The 21,758-nt window shown below is 40.0% G+C and overlaps 1 protein-coding gene across 2 annotated transcripts; it reads left to right on the forward strand.

Moving 5' to 3' along the window:
* Positions 1-6,762: 6,762 nt before the first annotated feature.
* Positions 6,763-12,499, forward strand: LOC104097816 (probable alkaline/neutral invertase B). 2 transcript variants are annotated; one of them, XM_009604435.4, is made up of 5 exons: positions 6,763-6,909; positions 7,605-8,050; positions 9,260-9,691; positions 10,877-11,435; positions 11,923-12,499. In XM_009604435.4, the coding sequence occupies exons 2-5, from the start codon at positions 7,622-7,624 to the stop codon at positions 12,210-12,212; spliced, it is 1,710 nt and encodes a 569-aa protein (XP_009602730.1). In that variant the 5' UTR covers positions 6,763-6,909; positions 7,605-7,621; the 3' UTR covers positions 12,213-12,499. The 2 variants fall into 2 exon arrangements, with proteins under 2 accessions (XP_009602730.1, XP_018626888.1); XM_018771372.3 differs by lacking the exon at positions 6,763-6,909 and adding an exon at positions 7,378-7,510.
* The last annotated feature ends 9,259 nt before the right edge of the window (positions 12,500-21,758 follow it).

Here is a 21,758-nt window from a genome sequence, read left to right on the forward strand (position 1 = left end):
GAACGCTGTACCGAAGAACATTCGATGGACCGTTGGCAGTATACTTGGGTCCGGGAGATACCGATTACATCCTACGGGAAGTGCACGAGGGTACTTGCGGGAATCACTCTGGAGCCGATACATTAGTTCAAAAAATAATCAGAGCAGGGTATTATTGGATCGATGTGGGCAAAGATGCGAAGGAATTTGTTCGTAAATGTGACAAATGTCAAAGGTTTGCACCGATGATCCACCAACCCGGAGAGCAACTCCACTCAGTCCTATCCTCATGGCCATTCATGAAGTGGGGAATGGATATCGTCGGCCCTCTGCCATCGACCCCAGGTAAAGCCAAATTCATTTTATTTATGACTGATTATTTTTCTAAATGGGTTAAAGCACAGGCGTTCGAGAAAATAAGAGAGAAAGAAGTTATAGACTTAATTTGGGATCATATCATATGCCGATTCGGGATACCCACCGAAATAGTGTGTGACAATGGAAAACAATTCGTTGGCAGCAAAGTAACAAGATTCCTTGAAGACCACAAGATAAGAAGGATACTATCAACGCCATACCACCCCAGTGGGAATGGACAAGCCGAATCAACGAACAAAACTGTCATTCAAAACTTAAAGAAGAGGTTGAATGACGCTAAAGGGAAATGGAGAGAAATCCTGCTCGAAGTCCTTTGGGCATATCGGACGACGTCAAAATCCAGTACGGGGGCGACCTCATTCTTCTTAGTATATAGGTCCGAAGCATTGATACCAGTCGGAGTTGGTGAACCCAGTGCCAGATTTTGATTCGCGATGGAAGAATAAAATAACGAGGCTATGAATACCAGCCTCGAACTATCGGACGAAAGACGAGAAGCTGCTCTTGTCCAATTAGCCGCCCAAAAGCAGCGAATCGGAAGATATTATAATCGAAGAAGCAAGCTCTGCCATTTCAAGCCTGGGGACTTAGTGTTAAGAAAAATTACCATTAATACCCGAAATCCGAACGAAGGAAAACTAGGACCGAATTGGGAAGGACCATATCAGGTGCTCGAGAACATCGGAAAGGGATCGTACAGGCTCGGCATTATAAACGGCAAACAGCTATCAAGCAGCTGAAGTGTATCACATCTAAAACGGTACTACTGCTAAGGTATGACCTTTTCATATTTGTTTATATTTCAAAACTGACATCTGCAGAAGTCCGAACAAGGGCTAAGATGGATCTCTCGCTTGAAAGCACGCGTTGCACTCTTTTTCCCTTAGACCGGTTTTATCCCAAATGGGTTTTTCGGCAAGGTTTTTAATGAGGCAACCATTGATCGTGCAGCATTTACAACAATATCTGATGCCTCGCAAGAGAGTTATTTCACAACAACAGGGTTCCAATAGGAAAAATTGTAAGAGCCAAATGATCGAAGCGAACCATGCTCATATAGATTAGCCCGAACCCAGGCATGTAATAACGTGCGAAGAAAGTTCTCTTCTTTATCAGCATCTTATATCCAAGGAAAATTCCTCTATTTTGAGATTTGTTATGCAATCAGAATTAAGATAAACTCGACCACTAAGCCTACGGGCTACTTTTATTTCGAGTTCGAGCAAACACTCACTCGACCATTACTCCTACGGGCTACATTACTTCGAGTTTGAATCATTCACTCGACTAAGCCTACGGGCTACTTTTATTTCGAGTTCGAGCAAACACTCACTCGACCATTACGCCTATGGGCTACATTACTTCGAGTTCGAATCATTCACTCGACTGAGCCTACGGGCTACTTTTATTTCGAGTTCGAGCAAACACTCACTCGACCATTACGCCTACGGGCTACATTACTTCGAGTTCGAATCATTCACTCGACTAAGCCTACGGGCTACTTTTATTTCGAGTTCGAGCAAACACTCACTCGACCATTACGCCTACGGGCTATATTACTTCGAGTTCGAATCATTCACTCGACTGAGCCTACGGGCTACTTTTATTTTGAGTTCAAGAAAACACTCACTCAACCATTACGCCTATGGGCTACATTACTTCGAGTTCGAATCATTCACTCGACTAAGCCTACGGGCTACTTTTATTTCAAGTTCGAGCAAACACTCACTCGACCATTACGCCTACGGGCTACATTACTTCGAGTTCGAATCATTCACTCGACTAAGCCTACGGGCTACTTTTATTTTGAGTTCGAGCAAACACTCACTCGGCCATTACGCCTATGGGCTACATTACTTCGAGTTTGAATCATTCACTCGACTGAGCCTACGGGCTACTTTTATTTCGAGTTCGAGCAAATACTCACTCGACCATTACGCATACGGGATACATTACTTCGAGTTCGAATCATTCACTCGACTAAGCCTACGGGCTACCTTTTATTTTGAGTTCGAGCAAACACTCACTCGACCATTACGCCTACGGGCTACATTACTTCGAGTTTGAATCATTCACTCGACTACTAAACCTACGGGCTACTTTTATTTCGAGTTTGAGCAAGCACTCACTCGACCATTATGCCTACGGGCTATATTTCTTCAAGATTGAATCATTGACAACTAATAAGCCTAAGGGGTACATTGCTCCAAGTTTGAGTAAGCGCTCGCTCGGTTACAGAGGCTACGAAGTCCAAATTTGATTAAGTTGTTCAAATCATTGTGAAAACATTCATAAGGCGTGAATAAATTCCTCATAAGACAGGAAACAAAAGCAGAAGCAAGTCGGCAAAAAAGGAGATATATCTATATACAAATTTATCTGCATGGGTGATTACAACGTAAAAACTAAAAACTAAACTTCTCGGTCAGGAGCGGTCTCTTCTTTATCAGGCTCCCCCCCATTTTTGGATCCGCCCTTGCTCCCATCATCATCATTATCGTCATCATCATCGCCATCAAAAAACAGAGCTTCAGCATCGGCTTCGAGTTCTTTGGCCCTTTTTATCTCTTCAGCGAGATCGAAACCACGAGCATGGATCTCCTCGAGAGTTTCCCTTCGGGATCGGCACTTAGCAAGTTCGGCGACCCAATATGCTCGAATATCGGCGGACTCGGCTACCTCTCTTTCCTGGACTTAGGCGGCTTCAGCATCGGCCCGATAGATGGCCACGAGCGCATCCGCATCGACCTTTGCCTTTTCGGCATCAGATTCGGCCTTGGCAAGTACAGAGGCCAACCGAGCCTCAAGCTCCTCAATTCTTCTTGCTTGAACCAGGACTTTTTCCTTCATTTTCTAAAGTTGGGTTTCGGACGATGATAACTGGGCTCGAGCAGTCTCTTTTGCTGCAGCAAAGCGGTCCATACCTTCTTTCCACCGCAAAGACTCCGTTCTTATCACGTCGACCTCCTCACGAAGCTTCCCGATCATCTCGATTTTTTGCTGCAACTGTGAGACCGAAATGTTAGCTATAGTCCCGGTATCAAGCCCATAGGCTTTCAAAAGCATCATTACCTGCTCAGAAAAATCGGTCTGATATCGATAAGCCTTGGCCAGCTCAGCTCGGAGGTCTTTTACTTCCTCTTCTCTCTGCCCTAAGGAAAGTCTAAGGGAGTTCCTCTCGTCAGTAGCCCATTGTAGGTCGGCCTCGTATCGATGCAGCTCATTTTGGGATCGAGAACATTGTTCTCGATGAACTACCGTTGCCTACAAAGAAACAAGAAGTGAAGTTAACGAAAAATGAACATAAAGGCAGTACCGACAAAATAATTTTAAAGCTTACCTGATTCAAAACCTGCCGCACCCCGTGAAAAAGATCCGCTTCATCACCAACACCGGCAACGTCCTCAATGCCGATAAACATGTCACGAAAGAGATCTTCTTCATCGTGGGGCCTGTCTAGATCGAGGGCTCCCATATCTTGAGCTTCCCAAATCACCCCTGCGGAAAAAGCGGGAAAGGTAGGCGAATCCTCGATTGCTGCTGCCCCAAATGAATCGCCTGGAGCATTCCCCTCGGTTCAAAGGGGTTCGAGGGCCTCTTCGGTCATATCCCCTGCCGGTTGGCTCCGATGAGATGCGTCTTCGATATCCGATAGTTCGGGGACTCTACCCGAATCTTTCTCTGGTATATCCTCAGTTCGAGGCGGAGCCTCATAGAGCATCATCGATCTAGCCGCCGATAAGGCATCAGTGGTCCTCTTCATTCGGACCGCCAGTGCGGACTCATCATTTTCTCTTTCTTATTCTTCATCTTCATCCCTTAGATGCAGAACAGATTCCACAGTCAAAGGAATGACATTCTTGTTCGGTTTATGAGCCATCCTCTTCTTCGGTTTTGGATCTTCGGGAACGGAGGCTCTTTTCCTTTTATTTTCCTTCACTGGCTTTGGGACAGAGGCCGAAATTTCCTCCTTATTGGACAAGGGCCTCAAAACCGCGTCTTTACCCAAACCTGCATATGGAAAACCTTAATAAAATATTTTGAAAACCACCTCTTTCGGATCACCAAAGAGTACGAGAAATGAGCTTACCGTGATTTTTGGCCTCCCACCGACCCTTTGACAAATCATGCCATGAGCACTCGGCGTATGTGGAGGTCGAAACAAGGGCTCGTACCCAGTTCTTGAGATCGGGAACTGCTCTGGGCATCCAGGGAACCACTACATCACAAAAAGAGGAGTGCCGATGAGAGAATAAATGAAAGAACAAAGTAGAAGTAACAGCAAGAATACACTTACGTTTCATATTCCACTCCTCGGGAAAGGGCATCTTTTCAGTCGGAATCAGGTCCGAAGTCCTTACTCGAACGAACCTGCCCATCCAACCCCGGTCCCTGTCCTCGTCAATACTCGAGAACAGAGCCTTGGTAGCCCGACGCTAAAGTTTTATTAACCCTCCTCAAAAAAGTTAAGGACGGTACAATCGGATAAGATGGTCGAGGGTGAACGTCATCCCCTCGATTTTGCTCATAAAATATCGGATCAGGATAACGATCCGCCACAAAGAAGGATGGACCTGGCCTAGGATTACCTGGTATTGTCGACAGAAGTCAATAATAACGGAATCGAGGGGACCTAAAGTGAAAGGGTAAGTATACACATTCAAAAACCCTTTCACGTAAGAAGTGATATCTTCGTCAGGGGTAGGAATTATTATTTCTTTTTCACCCCAATTGCAATCCTTCTTTAGCTGTTTGAGGTGCTTTTCGGTTATCGAACACATGTACCTCGATACCGGCTCACACCGGCCAGGGACCGATGAACCTTTATCGACCTTAAAATCTGAAGTAAGAACACACGCCCCGGGAACACACTCCTCAGGCCGTGGTTCTGCCGGTGTCTCATCGGCGGCACACTGTGAAGATGAAGCCTTCTCTTTCTGAGGAATGGTTTGTGATGTTTTTGCCATTTTCGAATTCAAAGGTGAGGAATAGAAGAAAGTGACAAAGATTTGGTAGAATTGAAGAGGGGCTTTTGCAGAAAGAAATCACAGATTTACTGGTAAGTTGGAGAGTACGAAGAAGAACTTGGGAAATTTGGAAGATAGAAGATGTAAAAGTGGTAAAAGATAAAAGAAAGGGTTATTTATAGGTTCAAGCGATGGCGGTTCAGTATCAACGGTGGCCGACCACCGCCTGACATGTATTAAATGCCTTGAAAGACTAAACCGACGGGACAACTACTAGATGCGTCATGGTCGAACCCGAGGGAAACGTCAGGTTATAATCCGATCGAGCCTTTAAAAAATTTTATCGTTTCTCGCCACATTCTTTCTGAGAAACGAGGGGACTATCTGTATACGGTCGAAATAGATTTCGGCCTTAGCACGTCCGATCGAGTTCGAACGATGATCTATCGAAGTAAGATCCCGAAGGTGGAACAAACTAACCTCGAACTCAGGGAGACCGATCCATGTCGAGTTTGATATCATTATCAAGCTCGAATCGAAATCGAACCATGATGCATAGTAGATCTATCATGCTGATAATCCAGAGACCAACCAACATTGACCTCGAATCAATTCGAGGGCTCGAGCCAGGATCGGGCTCGAACCAAGATTACGGGCTCGAGTCGAAATCAAGCTTAAACCAAAATCGAGCTCGCAAACAAAAGCCGTTGCAATCCCACTAGAGAGAATCTTGGCAGAAATTGTGGAAAAGCTGACTTATTATGGGTCTCCCACTGAATGTTTATTTTATTATGCTTAGAGCCAAATCCCTCTACTATAAAATGGCTTGGTTACTATTTCTGTAAAACAAGGTTTTTCTCAGGCTTACATTGTAATAAAAGTGTTATATTCTTCTACAGTAAAGAATCGTTCTTTCAGATTTCTTAGATTGATTCTATTTGTTGAATCCTAAGATTCATTGTTCCTGACAACCTTATCTATTTCGCATTCTCTCTGCAATCTATATTTACATTTCTATTTATCCTTATATTTTGTGTTAAATTACGCCGCGAAACTGCGTATAAATTCAACTCTATCCATTTCGGGTAAACACGTTTATTATTATCACCGGAGCAAGCATGATTCATTCAATGAGAGAGAGAGAGTGTGTGCGCGCTCCAGCTTTGCAGAGAGTTGTACTAACTACATAGCACAGCAATACTCCAAAACCAATAGCCCCCATTTCTGAATTTCACCTTAGATTATTTACCGACTTACCCCATCACCATCCCCCACATACACATATATATACATTCCAAATTTACACACCTAACCATTTCATCTTTTTCCTTGTTTTGTCACTACATGCTTCCCAGTCGATGAAAAAATTGCTGGTACAGGTCAGTACTGACAAAAGATATTAAAAAACAAAACAACACAACTCGCCATGGCAGAATTTGGCCGTACCACATTTGTCATCATCAGTGTCCCTTAAACAATAATTTCACCATCTCTCTCTCACACACACACACACACACACACACTTAGTGATCTATGTATCATTGTTCTTTCTCGCTAATTTCACCATATTCTGGACGTCCTATACGTAAGTGTAATTTCTGTTAAACATGTTCATGTTTTCTTCTTCCATTTCCACTTTCTAGACACTAGCTACTACATGCATTACTGGTTTGCAGCTCCGCTTGGTGTTTCGCATATGGGTTTTTAGTTTTCTTCTTGTTTCTATCGAATTTTCTTAAATAATCATTTGTTTCCTTAGCTTCTCCTGCTTGTTCAGAAAACACTCAAGATTTGAGAAAAAGGTTAATTGAGATTCTTGATTCTAAGTAGCCTTAGGCTTTGATTTGTGACTTTTGCATGTCATGGGTTTAAGGGTTGGAAACAGCTTTCTTGTAGAAAGGCAAGCAAAAGACCGCATACAGTGTCTACTTTCCCACCCCGGGGCCCGGGCTGATGTAGTTAAGGACTTATGGTTCATTCGAACCCAATAGCTTTGTCTCGGACCCTTTATATGCATTAAAAAATAAATAATTACAACTGATAGATTTCGGACCGAGAAGTCAAATGGGCTGTGGTAGAATTCTGAACTGGAACCTATAATGTTCAAACCTTGGATCGTCTCTGTTTATCCCTATCCTTTGAACTAGAGGGGAAGCACTTTGTGTAATGGGAACACTCTTATATTAGTATGTAACACTCCATTTCTTGATCTGTTACATTGGTTACTGCCTTTTCCTGATCAGTATGCATGTGGTTTGAATTCTTGTTTGAATTATGCAGATTGTTGAGCTTCAAGCATGTCAACACCATCTGTGGATGTATCTCAGAATGGTACTTTAAAGAATTATGACTCTTGCAGTAGTAGTGTGGCCGAATTGGATGATATTGATTTCTCGAGGATACCTAGGCCAAGAAACTTGAACATTGAGAGGAAGGGCTCACTCGATGAGAGGTCCTTCAGTGAAGCTCAGATGATGGGAAACTCTCCTCCTCCCCCTTCCAGAGCAGAATATTATTCCCGCGGTTTGGACCACTTTGATTCTGTCCATTCACCAGCAAAATGGTCTGGTTTTACCACTCCAAGGTCACCTTTTGGGGCAGAGCCACATCCGATGATCGCTGAGGCTTGGGAAGCTTTGAGGCGTTCCTTGGTGCACTTTCGGGGGCGTCCTGTTGGGACTATTGCCGCGTTAGACAGTTCAGATGAAAAGCTTAACTACGATCAGGTGAAGCCTTCATAATATATATCCTGTGTAGAGCACTAGAATTTTCATTTCTGCTGGGACGCTTGCTTTGTCATTGCAAATTATGGATCAGTGAGTGGTGCATTAGCTTTTGATTGGAATGAATTGGGTCTCGAGTAGAGCACTAGAATTTTCATTTCTGCTGGGACGCTTGCTTTGTCATTGCAAATTATGGATCAGTGAGTGGTGCATTAGCTTTTGATTGGAATGAATTGGGTCTCGAGTAGAGTGAAATGTATATAGACGCTTCATATAGCCTACCTCGACTTGTGTAAGAAGATTGAGACATAATTGTTTAATTGAAGCTTGTGGACAGCTAATTTATTTGTGGTCTAAGGAAGAATTGTCTGTTACTTAAGTTTGGATTCACAGAATCCTGTAATGCTGATTTACAGTTTGATAAGTTACCTTGTAGAAAATTGTATGATAATCACTTTAATCTAATAATTTTGTGTGCTTAGATTATAGGAAAAGGCTTAATACCTGCAGATGGATCTTTGTACTCTGCATTCTAAGTAATAAACTTTGATGTGTTTTACATTTGGAAACCGTATTCAAACAGGATGATATATCTGTGTTATTGTTGGGTTGCTGAAGAACAATGATAAATTAAATTAAGATCTTTTACTCGTAGGGGAATGTTTGGCTTGCTACAAGCTGGGTTCAGGGACTGCAGCCAGCTGCATCCTTTGTAGTCGTTAGCTCTCTCTTGACAGATCAGGAGATTCCACTATATTCCTGACTGTGGTTTCTAGTCTGATGAGTTCTGATTTCCTTTTCCTAGAGCATCCAATATAATCTCCAGCACCAGAAGGAGCGCAGTGTCTCTCCTCGTCCAATTTTAATGGATCAATGCACTCACTATTACATCTTCTGTGGCACTGCATTCCTCCTTGTAAACTGCCGGTTTGAATCTGGAATAGATAGTCTCCAATCTTCTGTCATCCAGTAATTGCATGACACGGGAGGAGTTCTCCTATATACACTCATAAAGATTCTGGCCCTTTAGTAATTGAGTTTTACAAAAATCATTGTTGAAAATGCTCTTCTGGAAGATCCTTTTGTCTAAATGATATAAATACTTTTGAAGTGCTTTTTGGTAGTATACGACATTTTAATTTGTAGCTGAGGTTTAACTAGCCACATTCTTTCATGTTCAAGATGTTTATTAATGTTCATCTGTATCTCCAGGTGTTTGTCAGAGACTTTGTTCCAAGTGCATTGGCTTTTTTAATGAATGGGGAACCTGAAATCGTAAAAAATTTCATCTTGAAAACTCTTCGTCTTCAGTCATGGGAGAAAAAGATAGATCGATTCCAACTGGGGGAGGGTGTAATGCCAGCTAGTTTCAAAGTGCTCCATGATCCAGTCAGGAATACAGAGACATTAATGGCAGATTTTGGTGAGAGCGCGATAGGAAGAGTGGCTCCTATTGATTCTGGATTTTGGTGGATTATATTACTTCGTGCATACACGAAATCGACAGGGGATACTTCCTTGTCTGAGATGCCTGAATGTCAGAAGGGAATGCGCCTGATACTTAGTTTATGCCTTTCAGAAGGGTTTGACACATTCCCGACTCTTCTTTGTGCTGATGGATGCTGTATGATTGATCGTAGAATGGTGAGTTTTCCTGCTGTTCGTACACAATTGTTGTGAAGTGATTTATATGCACTCACTTTGGGCTTGTGAGCTTGATATACTAAAATGTTAATGGAGGTTTATACAAATTCATGTGTATTCCTCTTCTATATAGACGCGATCTCATATTTGCAGACATGATTTTCGTATCATGGGGGGCTTTAACAGATGCTCCTTTTAGTTCCTGGAGTTGTTAGCTAATTGGATTTCATTCTCCATTTCTACCTAGTAATTTTATTATTTTATTGTTGCCTCTTCTGGACTTAAGAAGTGCCCTATGAAATTCTTAGGTCTGTTTCAAAGATAGGTTTCTTACAGCTGTAGAAATGTTTGTTAACGCGGTATGGGAATCTGCGATTATGCCGAAAAAAGAAAAACTTGAGAGACAACAACTAAGTGGGTGTAGGATTCATAAAACAAAAAAATTGTTTCCTTGTGTATTGCCCCTATTTGTTGGGCTAAATTGCCATTCTCCAGAAATATGTATGAATTTCTTCAAAAGTGTTTCCTTGTGGTGATTTCTGTGTTCATATAGGAATTTTGCTTAAGCTCACTCCATCTAGATCTACTGATGTTGCTTGGTTGGTGATATCAAATGCCTTTGTAATACTAATATTTAAAAGTGGCTATTTGATAATAAAGATCGGAACCAATTTGCTTCTAGAATTTGTTCTATCATGTCAAAACAGAGAAAATAAAGCCATCCTTTGAACCCAAGTGTTCTTGCAAAGGAAATTAAAGCGAGATCCCTACAAAAATTCTTTGCGCCCCAGAGGTTTTAGTGCTTGCCGAACCAAATAACAATACTTATAACTGAAGCATGTCTACCAGTAATCGGTAATCAGCTGAGTGTAAACATTGAATGTGTCCGAGAGCACTATTGCATACTACACACAGGCAAGTGAAGCAATCCTGAATTACATCTATATCTAGAGAAGTTCAGGACATGAATGGTATTCCCTTCTAAATCTCCTTGCGGTTTTTGGTTGTAAGCAGATCTCTTTCCTTCTCTCCTCTTTCTCATACAGACCTCGCATCGTCAGTGCTGAACTTATAATGTTTAATGCAACTAAGACAATTTGCTCTTCCATATTATTGTGCTTACCCTAAGTATGCATTTAATGTTCCAGTTTCACTGACTATATTGTGGTACATGAACATTGTCAGGGTGTTTACGGATACCCAATAGAGATACAAGCACTATTCTTCATGGCCTTAAGATGTGCACTTCTCTTACTCAAGCAAGATGTTGAAGGGAAGGAGTTCATAGAACGAATTGTAAAGAGACTGCACGCATTGAGCTATCACATGAGAACCTACTTTTGGCTCGATCTGAAGCAAGTTAATGACATATACAGATATAAAACTGAAGAATATTCCCACACAGCAGTCAACAAGTTTAATGTCATTCCCGATTCTCTTCCAGAATGGGTTTTTGATTTCATGCCACTTCATGGAGGCTATTTCATTGGAAATGTTGGCCCTTCAAACATGGATTTCCGATGGTTCTGCTTGGGCAATTGTATTGCAATTTTATCTTGCTTAGCGACCCCTGAACAGGAAACTAAGATCATGGATCTTATTGAGTCACGTTGGCATGAACTGGTAGGGGAAATGCCTTTGAAGGTTTGTTATCCAGCTATAGAGGGTCATGAGTGGCGGATTGTAACAGGATGTGATCCAAAAAATACTAGATGGAGCTACCATAATGGAGGTTCATGGCCAGGTACAATTGCATTAGTAATTTTCATCACAAAAAGAAAAGAAAAGAAAAGAAAAGATCAATTGGCTTAGTAGTGTTCCTTGGTGGATAGTGAAGTGTGAAATAAAATAGCGATGATCTTAATTGAAGAATGTTTCCTGATATTGTAGCTCACTTTTTAATCTAATCCTGTCTGTAAAACGGTGTACTTTGTTCAGATAAGTTTTGTTCTATTTTCCTGTAACACAACCAGCTAGTTGTTTCTCTAACCAACACTTCCTTGACATATATGTACTGCTCAGTCTGTTCATATGAAAGTTTCTTGTTGTATTTTTCCTTGTATGGCTTAACTTGAACATTTTTAAGGAACCTTATTCAGGTAATACAAGAATTATTTACTGCGTAATAGTCATGAAAAAAGTACTAATTTGCCACATGTTATCATTGGTAGTCTTGTGTACATTTTCAAGCATACTGCTCTGCTGATATTTATTTTTGTGTTTGGCGGCAGTGCTTTTATGGCTCCTCACGGCGGCGTGTATCAAGACTGGACGGCCCCAGATAGCAAGGCGTGCCATTGAACTTGCTGAAACGAGGTTGTCCAAGGATGGGTGGCCTGAATATTATGATGGAAAACTTGGGCGATTCATTGGGAAGCAAGCTCGGAAACACCAGACATGGTCAATTGCTGGCTACTTGGTGGCAAAGATGATGCTTGAAGACCCATCCCATGTGGGAATGGTTGCACTTGAGGAAGATAAGCAGCTGAAGCCTGTCTTGAAAAGATCAAATTCGTTTTGATTGTTATATCTCACCTGTTACACAAGTTTCTTCTAAGCTTTTAAATCGCATAACATTTCAGAATGTGGAGGAATACAAATGAAGTGCCAGAGCATCATAGAAGAAAGAACAGAAGAAAACAAGCAAAGGTCTTGTAGGGAAGTTACAAGTAAGATTGTTGTAGAATGCCATCAGTTTGCTTTACTCCGATTCTTTTCCTACCCACCCTGTAATTCTTCCGGAACTTAGTTTAGCAGCATTGGCAACAATCTACTTCTAATATGATCGCAAATGCTAATTGACATTTAGCTCTTAACATGGTCAACTTTGTGATCACTAACCTACTTAGACGTACTTGCATTTGCACATGTCTATTAATTTCTTAATCGTCAATCCCCAATGAACGATTAATGATGCTGATTCTTACATAAGCTTTGGTGCATATTGTTTAGCGACGTTCTGAACAACTTAATGCATCTTTTTCCTCTCCGCCCTCCTTTCTGGACTGTCATATTACAACTGAACTACATATTTCTCTCTTGAGGAAGAAATTCGTAATTTTTCAGTATAGAGGCTCTCACTTGTAAAGAATACTTAATAGAGCTTCAGTGCTAGATGCTCTCTCATTCCAGCAGCAGGATTGATGTAGCTTTCATTTCTTTTAGAGGCTCTCACTTGTAATCAGAATGCAGTACTAACTTCAAGTTTATTCACCACAAGGTATCTCTACATTTATGATCACCAAGATGTTGTTTCAAAAATACATCTTTTCACTTTTTCTTTAACTCCTTTTTCCTCATTTGACCAGTCTTACATGGTAATATTGCTTACATATCTAATGTACTGTTAGATTAACAACTAGGGCCGTTTGGTTCAAGGAATTAGGTAAATTATCCCGTGTATAAATTTTGGAATTAGATTTATCCCCTGTTTGGTTACAGGGGCAACTGGCAGATAGCCGTTCTCATGGATGTTATTTAGAGATTAGCCGATACTTATTTTGTCCTGAAATTTTAAACTAAAAATCTTAACTTCAGGATAACTCAACACATTTTTGTCCTGAAAAATGGCACGGAAAAATTAAATTTAGGATGCACTGGCTAATTCCTAAATAACAGCCTTTTAGAGTGGCTATTTGATGTCATTTCTACTTGGTTAGATGTATTAGCTAAAACCACTATTAATTTTTGTACAAAAATCTTGGTATAACTTATCCCGTATAGAAGGTGAAATTGATTATCTAGGTTATAATCCTAGGATTATAATTCTGGGATATCCTGGTTTTGAAACAAAAGACCCTTTAAAATATACTGGTTATAGACCTAATCTAAGTAGTGTATTTCCATGTTAGATGTAGCTTGAAATGCTTAACTTTAACCATAGGAGAGACTGAGATACAAAATAAGACAGTCTTGAGTTAGAATTGAGGTACACATATGCATGCTGTTTAACACTTTAACTTCATGATAGACTCATGTTAGTAATATTAATTGCTCATCTCCATGATAATAGTAGCAGTTTATGTAACTGATTTTCAAGTTACTAATTTTCACACAGTAAGTTATCACATGGAGAGGAATTATATGGAGATGAGGCGCCCGATTGATCTTCCACAACCATCAGTTAGCACATTAATTGATCGCATTCAAAAATATATAATACGCAAAAGAACTAAATAGGCAATTTGAACTTAGGACCTCTAGGTTCAAATTATTTAAGTATCTCTTGTATAAATGGATTTCATGATATTCGAAATTAAAAAGTCTACGCGGTGATTGAGATCTAAAAGATCATATATTATGTAATAAAGAGTGCAAGTACAATAGAGACTGGAAAATAGCCAAAAGGAGAGGCGGTATTGGAGGTTTCCTACCATATCAGTTTGACAGTTCGTCTATATAGCTATATATGTGCAATGCCATTTTATCCATTGATAATTTGCTATGCTTCATGTTACATTACCTACGAGTATTACAATCGGTCAACAATTTTCTAATATTAATTGTTCTTCGCCTATATGAAAGCAAGGCAATTATCAGAAGTCTTGGCCTTTACTATCGTGAGTTTCGATTTTCTTTTAAATCATGACGAGATCAATTAGCTTTCATTACTAAGAAACAAGTTAATTTTGTCTTGGTTGAATTACTTTTTTCGTGAATATAGACTACTACCATTTTTTGGTTTGGAGAAGCTTTTATACATGGTAGTTGGTAATATTGCTTGGTGGACTAATTAAACTTGTCAAAACTACTAATACGAGGCTTGGTCTCGTGCATGTCTATTCAAAAGGATATTAAAAAAAAAATTGATGTCACCTAAAAAGGATCCCTCTTTTTATTTATTTATTTTATTTAGATGTCACCTAAAAAGAGTAAATTTTGATGAAACGAAGCATGTCTTCTCGATTGTAATTCCACATAAAATTGAGACCATATATGAATAGCTATCTTATTCATGAATGATTATTGTAATACGTCTATATGTCTTGAAAGTTTAGAGTAACTCTGATTCATGCCGAAACAACTCTAATTGACCTCATATTTTGCACACAAGTCATAAACGGACCTATTCTAACTTACGGAATCGGAATCCGACCCCGATATCAATAAATTTAACTCCCGGTCAAACTTCTCAACCTTCCAAACCTTCAGCTTTCTAACTTTCGCCAATTCAAGTCGAAACGACTTACAGACCTCCAAATCAATATACGGACACACTCCCAAGTCCAAAATCACCATACAGAGCTATAAGAACCGCCAAAACTCCATTCTGGAATCGTCTACATAAAAGTCAAACTACGGTCAACTCTTTCAACTTAGAGCCCGTTTGGACATAAGAATTTTTTTATTTTTTTCGAAAAGTTTTCACTTTTCTTCGAATCGGTGTTTGGCCATAAAATTTTTAATTTTCACTTAAAGATGAATTTTGAAATTTTTCAAAAATTTGAAAAACTCCAAAAAGCTATTTTTTAAAATTTTCACTCACATCACTCACAAAACTTCAAAAACAACCCAAAATTATATTCATGTCCAAACACAACTCTAATTTTCAAACACCATTTTCACTTGAAAATTTTCACTTTTTTTTGAAATTTTATAATTCTTATGTCCAAATGCCCACTTAAACTTTCAACTTCGAGACTAAGTGTCCCATTTCACTCCGAAACTCACCCGAACCAAAACCAAATATCCCCGGCAAGTCACATAACCACAATACAACATAGAGGAGGCAATAAATAGGGGAATGTGGCTAAAATACTAAAAAAAGACTGGCCGGGTCGTTACATCCTCCTCCCCCTCGTAAAACAAACGTCTGTCCTCGAACGAGTATAAAGACATAACTGAAGTGGTGAAAAGATGAGGATAACGGCTACGCATATTATGTTCGGCCTTCCAAGTCGCCTCCTCGACTGGTTGACACCTCCACTGGACTTTCACTAAAGCAATGCTCTTCGACCTCAACTTTCGGACCTGCCTGCCCAAGACGGTGCTCCTCAACATAAGAGAAATCCTTGTCCAATTGGACTGAGCTGAAATCCAACACATGAGACGGATCACAGTGATATTTCCGGAGCATAGAAATATGGAATACCGTATGAACTGTAACTAGACTAGGTTGCAATGCAAGCTTGTAGGCCACCTCACCAATCCTCTGAAGAATCTCAAAAGGTCTGATATACCTAGGGATCAACTTGCCCTTCTTCCCAAACCTCATAACACCCTTCATGGGTGAAACCCGGAGCAAGACCCACTGTCCAACCATGAATACAATATCGCGAACCTTCCGATCCGCAAAACTCTTCTATCTAGATTGGGCTGTACGAAGCCGATCCTGAATAACCTTAACCTTTTCCAAAGCATCCTGAACCAAGTTAGTACCCAATAGCCTTGCCTCACTTGGCTCAAACCAACCCACCGGAGACTAACACCGCCTCCTATGTAAGGCCTCATATACAGCCATCTGAATGCTCGATTGGTAACTGTTGTTGTAGGCAAACTCCGCAAGCGGCAAGAACTGATCCAAAGAACCCCTGAACTCCATGAAACATGCACGAAGCATATCCTCTAATATCTAAATAGTGCGCTTGGACTGTTCGTCCGTCTGAGGGTGAAATGTTGTACTCAATTCAACCCGTGTGCCTAACTCACACTGTACAGCTCTCTAGAAGCGTGAAGTAAAATTCGTACCCCAGTTAGAGATGATGGATACCGGCATGTCATGAAGTCAGACAGTCTTGCAAATATAGACCTGAGCTAGCTGCTCTGAAGAATAAGTAGTCACCACAGGAATGAAATGAGCCGACTTGGTCAATCTATCCACAATCACCCATATTGCGTTAAACTTCTTCTGAGTCCGTGGGAGCCCAACAACGAAATCCATGGTAACTCACTCCTATTTTCACTCGAGAATCTCAAGCCTCTGAAGCAACCCACCTGGCCGCTAATGCTCATACTTCATCTGCTGACAATTTAGACACCGAGCTATATAATCCACTAGGTCTTTCTTTATCCTCCTCCACCAATAGTGCTTCCTCAAGTCGTGATACATCTTAGCGGCACCCAGATGAATGGAGTACCGCAAACGGTGGGCGTCCTGAAGAATCAACTCACGCAAACCATCCACATTGGGCACACATAGTCGGCCCTGCATCCGTAACACACCGTCATCCCCAATAGTAACCTCCTTAGTATCGCCGTGCTGAACCGTGTCCTTGAGGACAAACAAATAGGGGTCATCACACTGACGCTGTTTGAGGCAATCATATAGAGAAGACTGAGAAACCATGTAATCGAGAACTCGACTCGGCTCCGAAACATCCAATCTAACAAACTGGTTGGCCAATGGCTGAACATCCAATGCTAATGGCCTCTCCGCTGCCAGTAGATATGCTAAACTGCCTAAACTCTCCGCCTTTCAGCTCAAGGCATCAGCCACTACATTGGCCTTCTTGGAATGATATATAATGGTGATATCATATTCCTTAAGTGTCATGACCCAAACCGATGGGCCATGACGAGTTCCCGAGTCTTACCGGTCGAATACCCCTAAGCATGCATCTAAGATATAAACATGAATTGAGGGTAGGTCATGAATAACATATGTCAATGAACTGCTAAATCACGTGAATAACATACGTGAAGAAAAATATCCAAAAGACATATATACATATACATGCGGAATACGGTAGGGCGAGCTGACAATGTTGCTATAGACAACTATATATCCAAAACTGGAAGCCGACAAGGCCACATACTATCCAACTATACATGACTGTCTACAAACCTCTAATAAAGTGTAAAACTGTATAAAGGATGGGACTGGGCCCCGTCATACCCATATCTACATACAAAAGTAGTGTACCAAAACTAATAACAGCTCCGGATCAAGTGGAGCACACCAACTCTCGCTGATCAAGGATCCTAAGGGGGACCGTCTGCCTGCCTACCTGCACTTGCGGGCATGAAATGCAGCATCCCCAGGCAAAAGGGACGTCAGTACGAATAATGTACCGAGTATGTAATGTCAAGAAAATCAGTACATAAAAGACATAAATGAAACATGGAGTAAAGGAATCCGCCCGTAATTCTAAATAACTTTGTGAATCCTGAAATATTTATAAAGTCATGCATGTACGTATAAATGTCGTATTATGCATAGGTATATGTGTACATAACATCATCCTGCCTCTGAGGGCATCCCGTCATATCATCTCGTCCTCTGTGGGCGAAATCATCACGTATACTAACAGATCAGGTGGTGGTGCGTATATAACCCCGTAACCTTTTCCTATATCCCATATACGTATAATATATGTGTATATAACGTCATCTGGTCATGGGTCAATGTACATGTATAAATGAATGAAATGCATAAGAAGTAAGTTTATAAGATTTCTCGGAATGTCATAAAATCAATATCTTCGGATAAAATTTTATAAACTATGTATTTTTCTGAGACCCATGAACAAAAAATATAATAATAAGACACATGGGAATTCAAGAACATAGGCACCCCTAGTGCTTATACCAATAGAGACATTTATGAAAGTTGTGCGTTTGCTCGTTTCGTTTGTATCATATGGATCATGCCAAAAGGAAAGAAGGGATAGCCTTAACATACCTGAGCCGATTCTCTTGACAATTCCTCTAACACACGTCAATTGCGACAAAACACGTAACATCGGATCGAAGTAGGGAAATATTCGTATGATATTTTTGAGAAAGATTGTATCGTACTCCCTTAGAATTGCAAATTTCACGCTGCTATCGTATTATGAAGTTTCATATGAATTGTTTGAGCTCCATCCGTTACTTAGAAAACCTCACATCACACCTTAATGAGATAAGAAGATCTCTTATAATTGTGGGTTTGTGGGCCCCACTTTTGTAAGGATTATTTTGCCAAATTCCCCCTAAATATGCCACCTAGCCATATAGCCCAAGAGTCACCATTTGATTTTGGGTCCCTAATTTCACTTGCTGCCACGTAAGGATAGTGTCTTCATTAAGCTTTATCCACAAATTCTAATTACATGTTAATCTCCCACTAAAAATTCATAATTAACCAATTATTCACATAATTAAGAATTATCTCAAATTACTTAAAAATACTAATCACTTTTAACATACTTTATATACCTTACTGTCATAGTGTAAGGCCCCGTAAATATTTTCTAATGATTTAAGTTTTTATAATGTGCCAACGATATCTGGGAATAACGTATTTGAGTATTAAAGAAGACCTATGGGGTAGAGCCACATCATGTTAAATTGATAATGTATGTTTAAGGTGTGTTCGAACATACAAAGGAGTTTTGGGAATGGCAAGAACTTGTGTGGAACAAGTTGGACACATTAAGTGGAAAGAATGTTTCAATTGGCATAAGACCCAACTTCAAATGAATAGAACTCCCTCAATATAATGACTTAGGTGGTACTCTACCTATCAAATTAAATCTCTTTGAATCTAGTTTCCAACTCATCAAATCATTTATCATTTGGATATGTATACAGAAAGTTATGGCCACTGTACTGGACCTGTGTCATATGCGCGGCCAAATCCGCGGCCTCACATATTTGGGAGTTTCTGCCTCAGGTGCGCGGCCAATGCGAGGCCAAATTCGTGGCCGCGCACGTAAGAACCCATTAAATACCCCAAGGATTGGTATAGAGAGGGGCTAAGTCATTTCTTCAAGACTAGGGATTTCTCTCCACCACCCATCCGGCCAAGGCTTCAAATACACATCTAAGGTGAGTTTTTAAGTGTGTTTTTCTGATGATTTCACTTCTCAATCACTAGTTACAACAAGGTTTTGTATTGGATTCCATAGGATTTCTTCAAAATCTCAAGAACACTCCAAAAGTTGACTTTCAAGATTTGGTCTAAAAGAGGTAATCTTTCACCCTTAAACCTACAGGCATGGATTGTTAGTGAATAAATGAGCAAGGAATAAGTACTAGCACTTATGAGATGGTGATTGGAAACCATAAATACTTAAACTAGATTATTGGGTGTGGTAGAGATTTTGTAATGAGTTAATTAGTAAAATTTGGTAGATGTGAGTTTATTGATGATTATAATGGTGCTAAGAAGGTAGTTAGTGGACAAAGGATATTGTAGTATCTCTTGTTGGTGGTAAGGAGGTATTGTTGGAGGAAGGAACACCATTACTAGAGGTAGTTGAATGTTATGCACACCTAGTGTTTGATAAAAAGCTCAAGTGAGCTAGAACCATGATCATCTTCCTAATTTTGGTTCAATTTGTTATATTTCTAAAATAGATTAAAGTTGCTAAGAATTGCAGAACCTTCTAGAGTTTAAGGAAGTTAAATTGAGGTATGTTGGCTAAACTTTCTCTCTTAGAATCGAATTCCATAATGTTTCCGTAAGATCAAGTATGATTGGCTCAAGATTTCCTAACTTCTATATTCCGGGTTATTCCCTATAAACTTGGTTATTCCAAATGAGCCTTATGTCGAAAGATAGTTGTTCAAAGCATGGTTTGCATATTAAAATGCTATGTCTTTGAGTCGTGTTCCAAATGAAGGTTATGATGCCAAATTGTGTGAGAAAATCTCAATATTCTTAAGACTCTTAATTGCTAATATGTGTATCTAAAGTCTTGACTGAAAATGTCTTGTGGTTGATAATCTATAATGATGCTTGAAGATGAAATAAGTGAATTGGGGATATAGAGTGTGGCAAACGTGCCAAGAATTTAAGTTATGATTGAGGCTAGTAGTGCAAATGATTTCAGAGGATGTGATAAAGAATATGAAATGAGCCTCGACTCAATTATTTAAAAACGATTTCGAAAATAGAATTGCCTAAAAGCTTTTGTACTCAATTCATGCCCATAAGTGGCTGCTTTAACTAATGCTTTGCTTTATAAATATATCAAGTATAATTCGAGTTCTATATACTCATGTGTTGAAATTGTACCTTGTCATTCTGGGGAAGAGTATTGAAAGAGCAAATGGTGTATTGATTGTTTATGATTTTTCATGTGTGTTTCTATTGTTGGTTGGTATGCCTCATTCTTTGGGAAGAAACTATTTGTGTTTGAAATTCCCATTTCAAATGGATTTGAAGTATATGATTTCTGAAATTTTCTATATGTTGATATTTGATGGTGATCTTAGAAATTGAAAGGGGTGAAAGTGTGGAATATGAAATACGACCATCATGCCAGGAATAAAGAATCTTGTGAATGACCAAATAAGCCAAGAGAATATTGTCGTTGTGAATGATAGGAAATACTAATGAGAACTTATACAATGTGAAAGATGTTGAGGTGAGTACAATTGTATTTATGTTACCTCTGTGTGAAAATCAAATAAATAAAAATATTTTTGGGAGCATCATTAGTAAAACCGAGGAAGGGTGGGTCATAAGGCCTACACCTGAAACTACACGTGCCGGTGTAGGGGTGGATTCTGGTTATTCCCCTTATTTGGGATGCAATTGTGATATTATTCCCCTTAATTGGGATAATATGGTAATAATTGTGGAATGGAAAAGATCAACTCAAACGGCATATATGGGAAGACGACCTAGCTGATCGGGTGGAGATCGGACTCCATGTTGCACACATGGTGGTACTACTCTTGGTAACAACTTTCTTTCGCATCACATGTCAAACCATATTGTCCGTGGAGAGATGGTCTAGCTGATCGAGCGTGATCGGACTCCGTGCTAACAAAGATGGTGGAATATCGGTGCTAATGATCTCCCAACCAAAATTGTATATGAAGTTCGTATTTTGAAAATTATTATATTTTAACTGGACATTTGGATATTGTTGATTGAGATTTGTTATTTCTATGTGTTGCCTTTTCTTATATGGGCCTTCTATTTTGAAAGAGGACTTTTAGCTATATATACTAGTGCTATTCGACAGTGCTAACATCCCTTTTGCCGGGGGCGCTGCATCTTTAATGGATGCAGGTGGTTCTACAACAGGCGGCATTGATCAGTGATAGCAGTGCACTCTTTTTCAGTTGATTTGGTGAGCCGCACTTCATTTCGGGGTCATGTATCTTTTGTTTCTCATGTACTGTATTTTGA

This window comes from Nicotiana tomentosiformis, chromosome 3 (assembly GCF_000390325.3).
Source record: "Nicotiana tomentosiformis chromosome 3, ASM39032v3, whole genome shotgun sequence".
Lineage (NCBI taxonomy): Eukaryota > Viridiplantae > Streptophyta > Magnoliopsida > Solanales > Solanaceae > Nicotiana > Nicotiana tomentosiformis.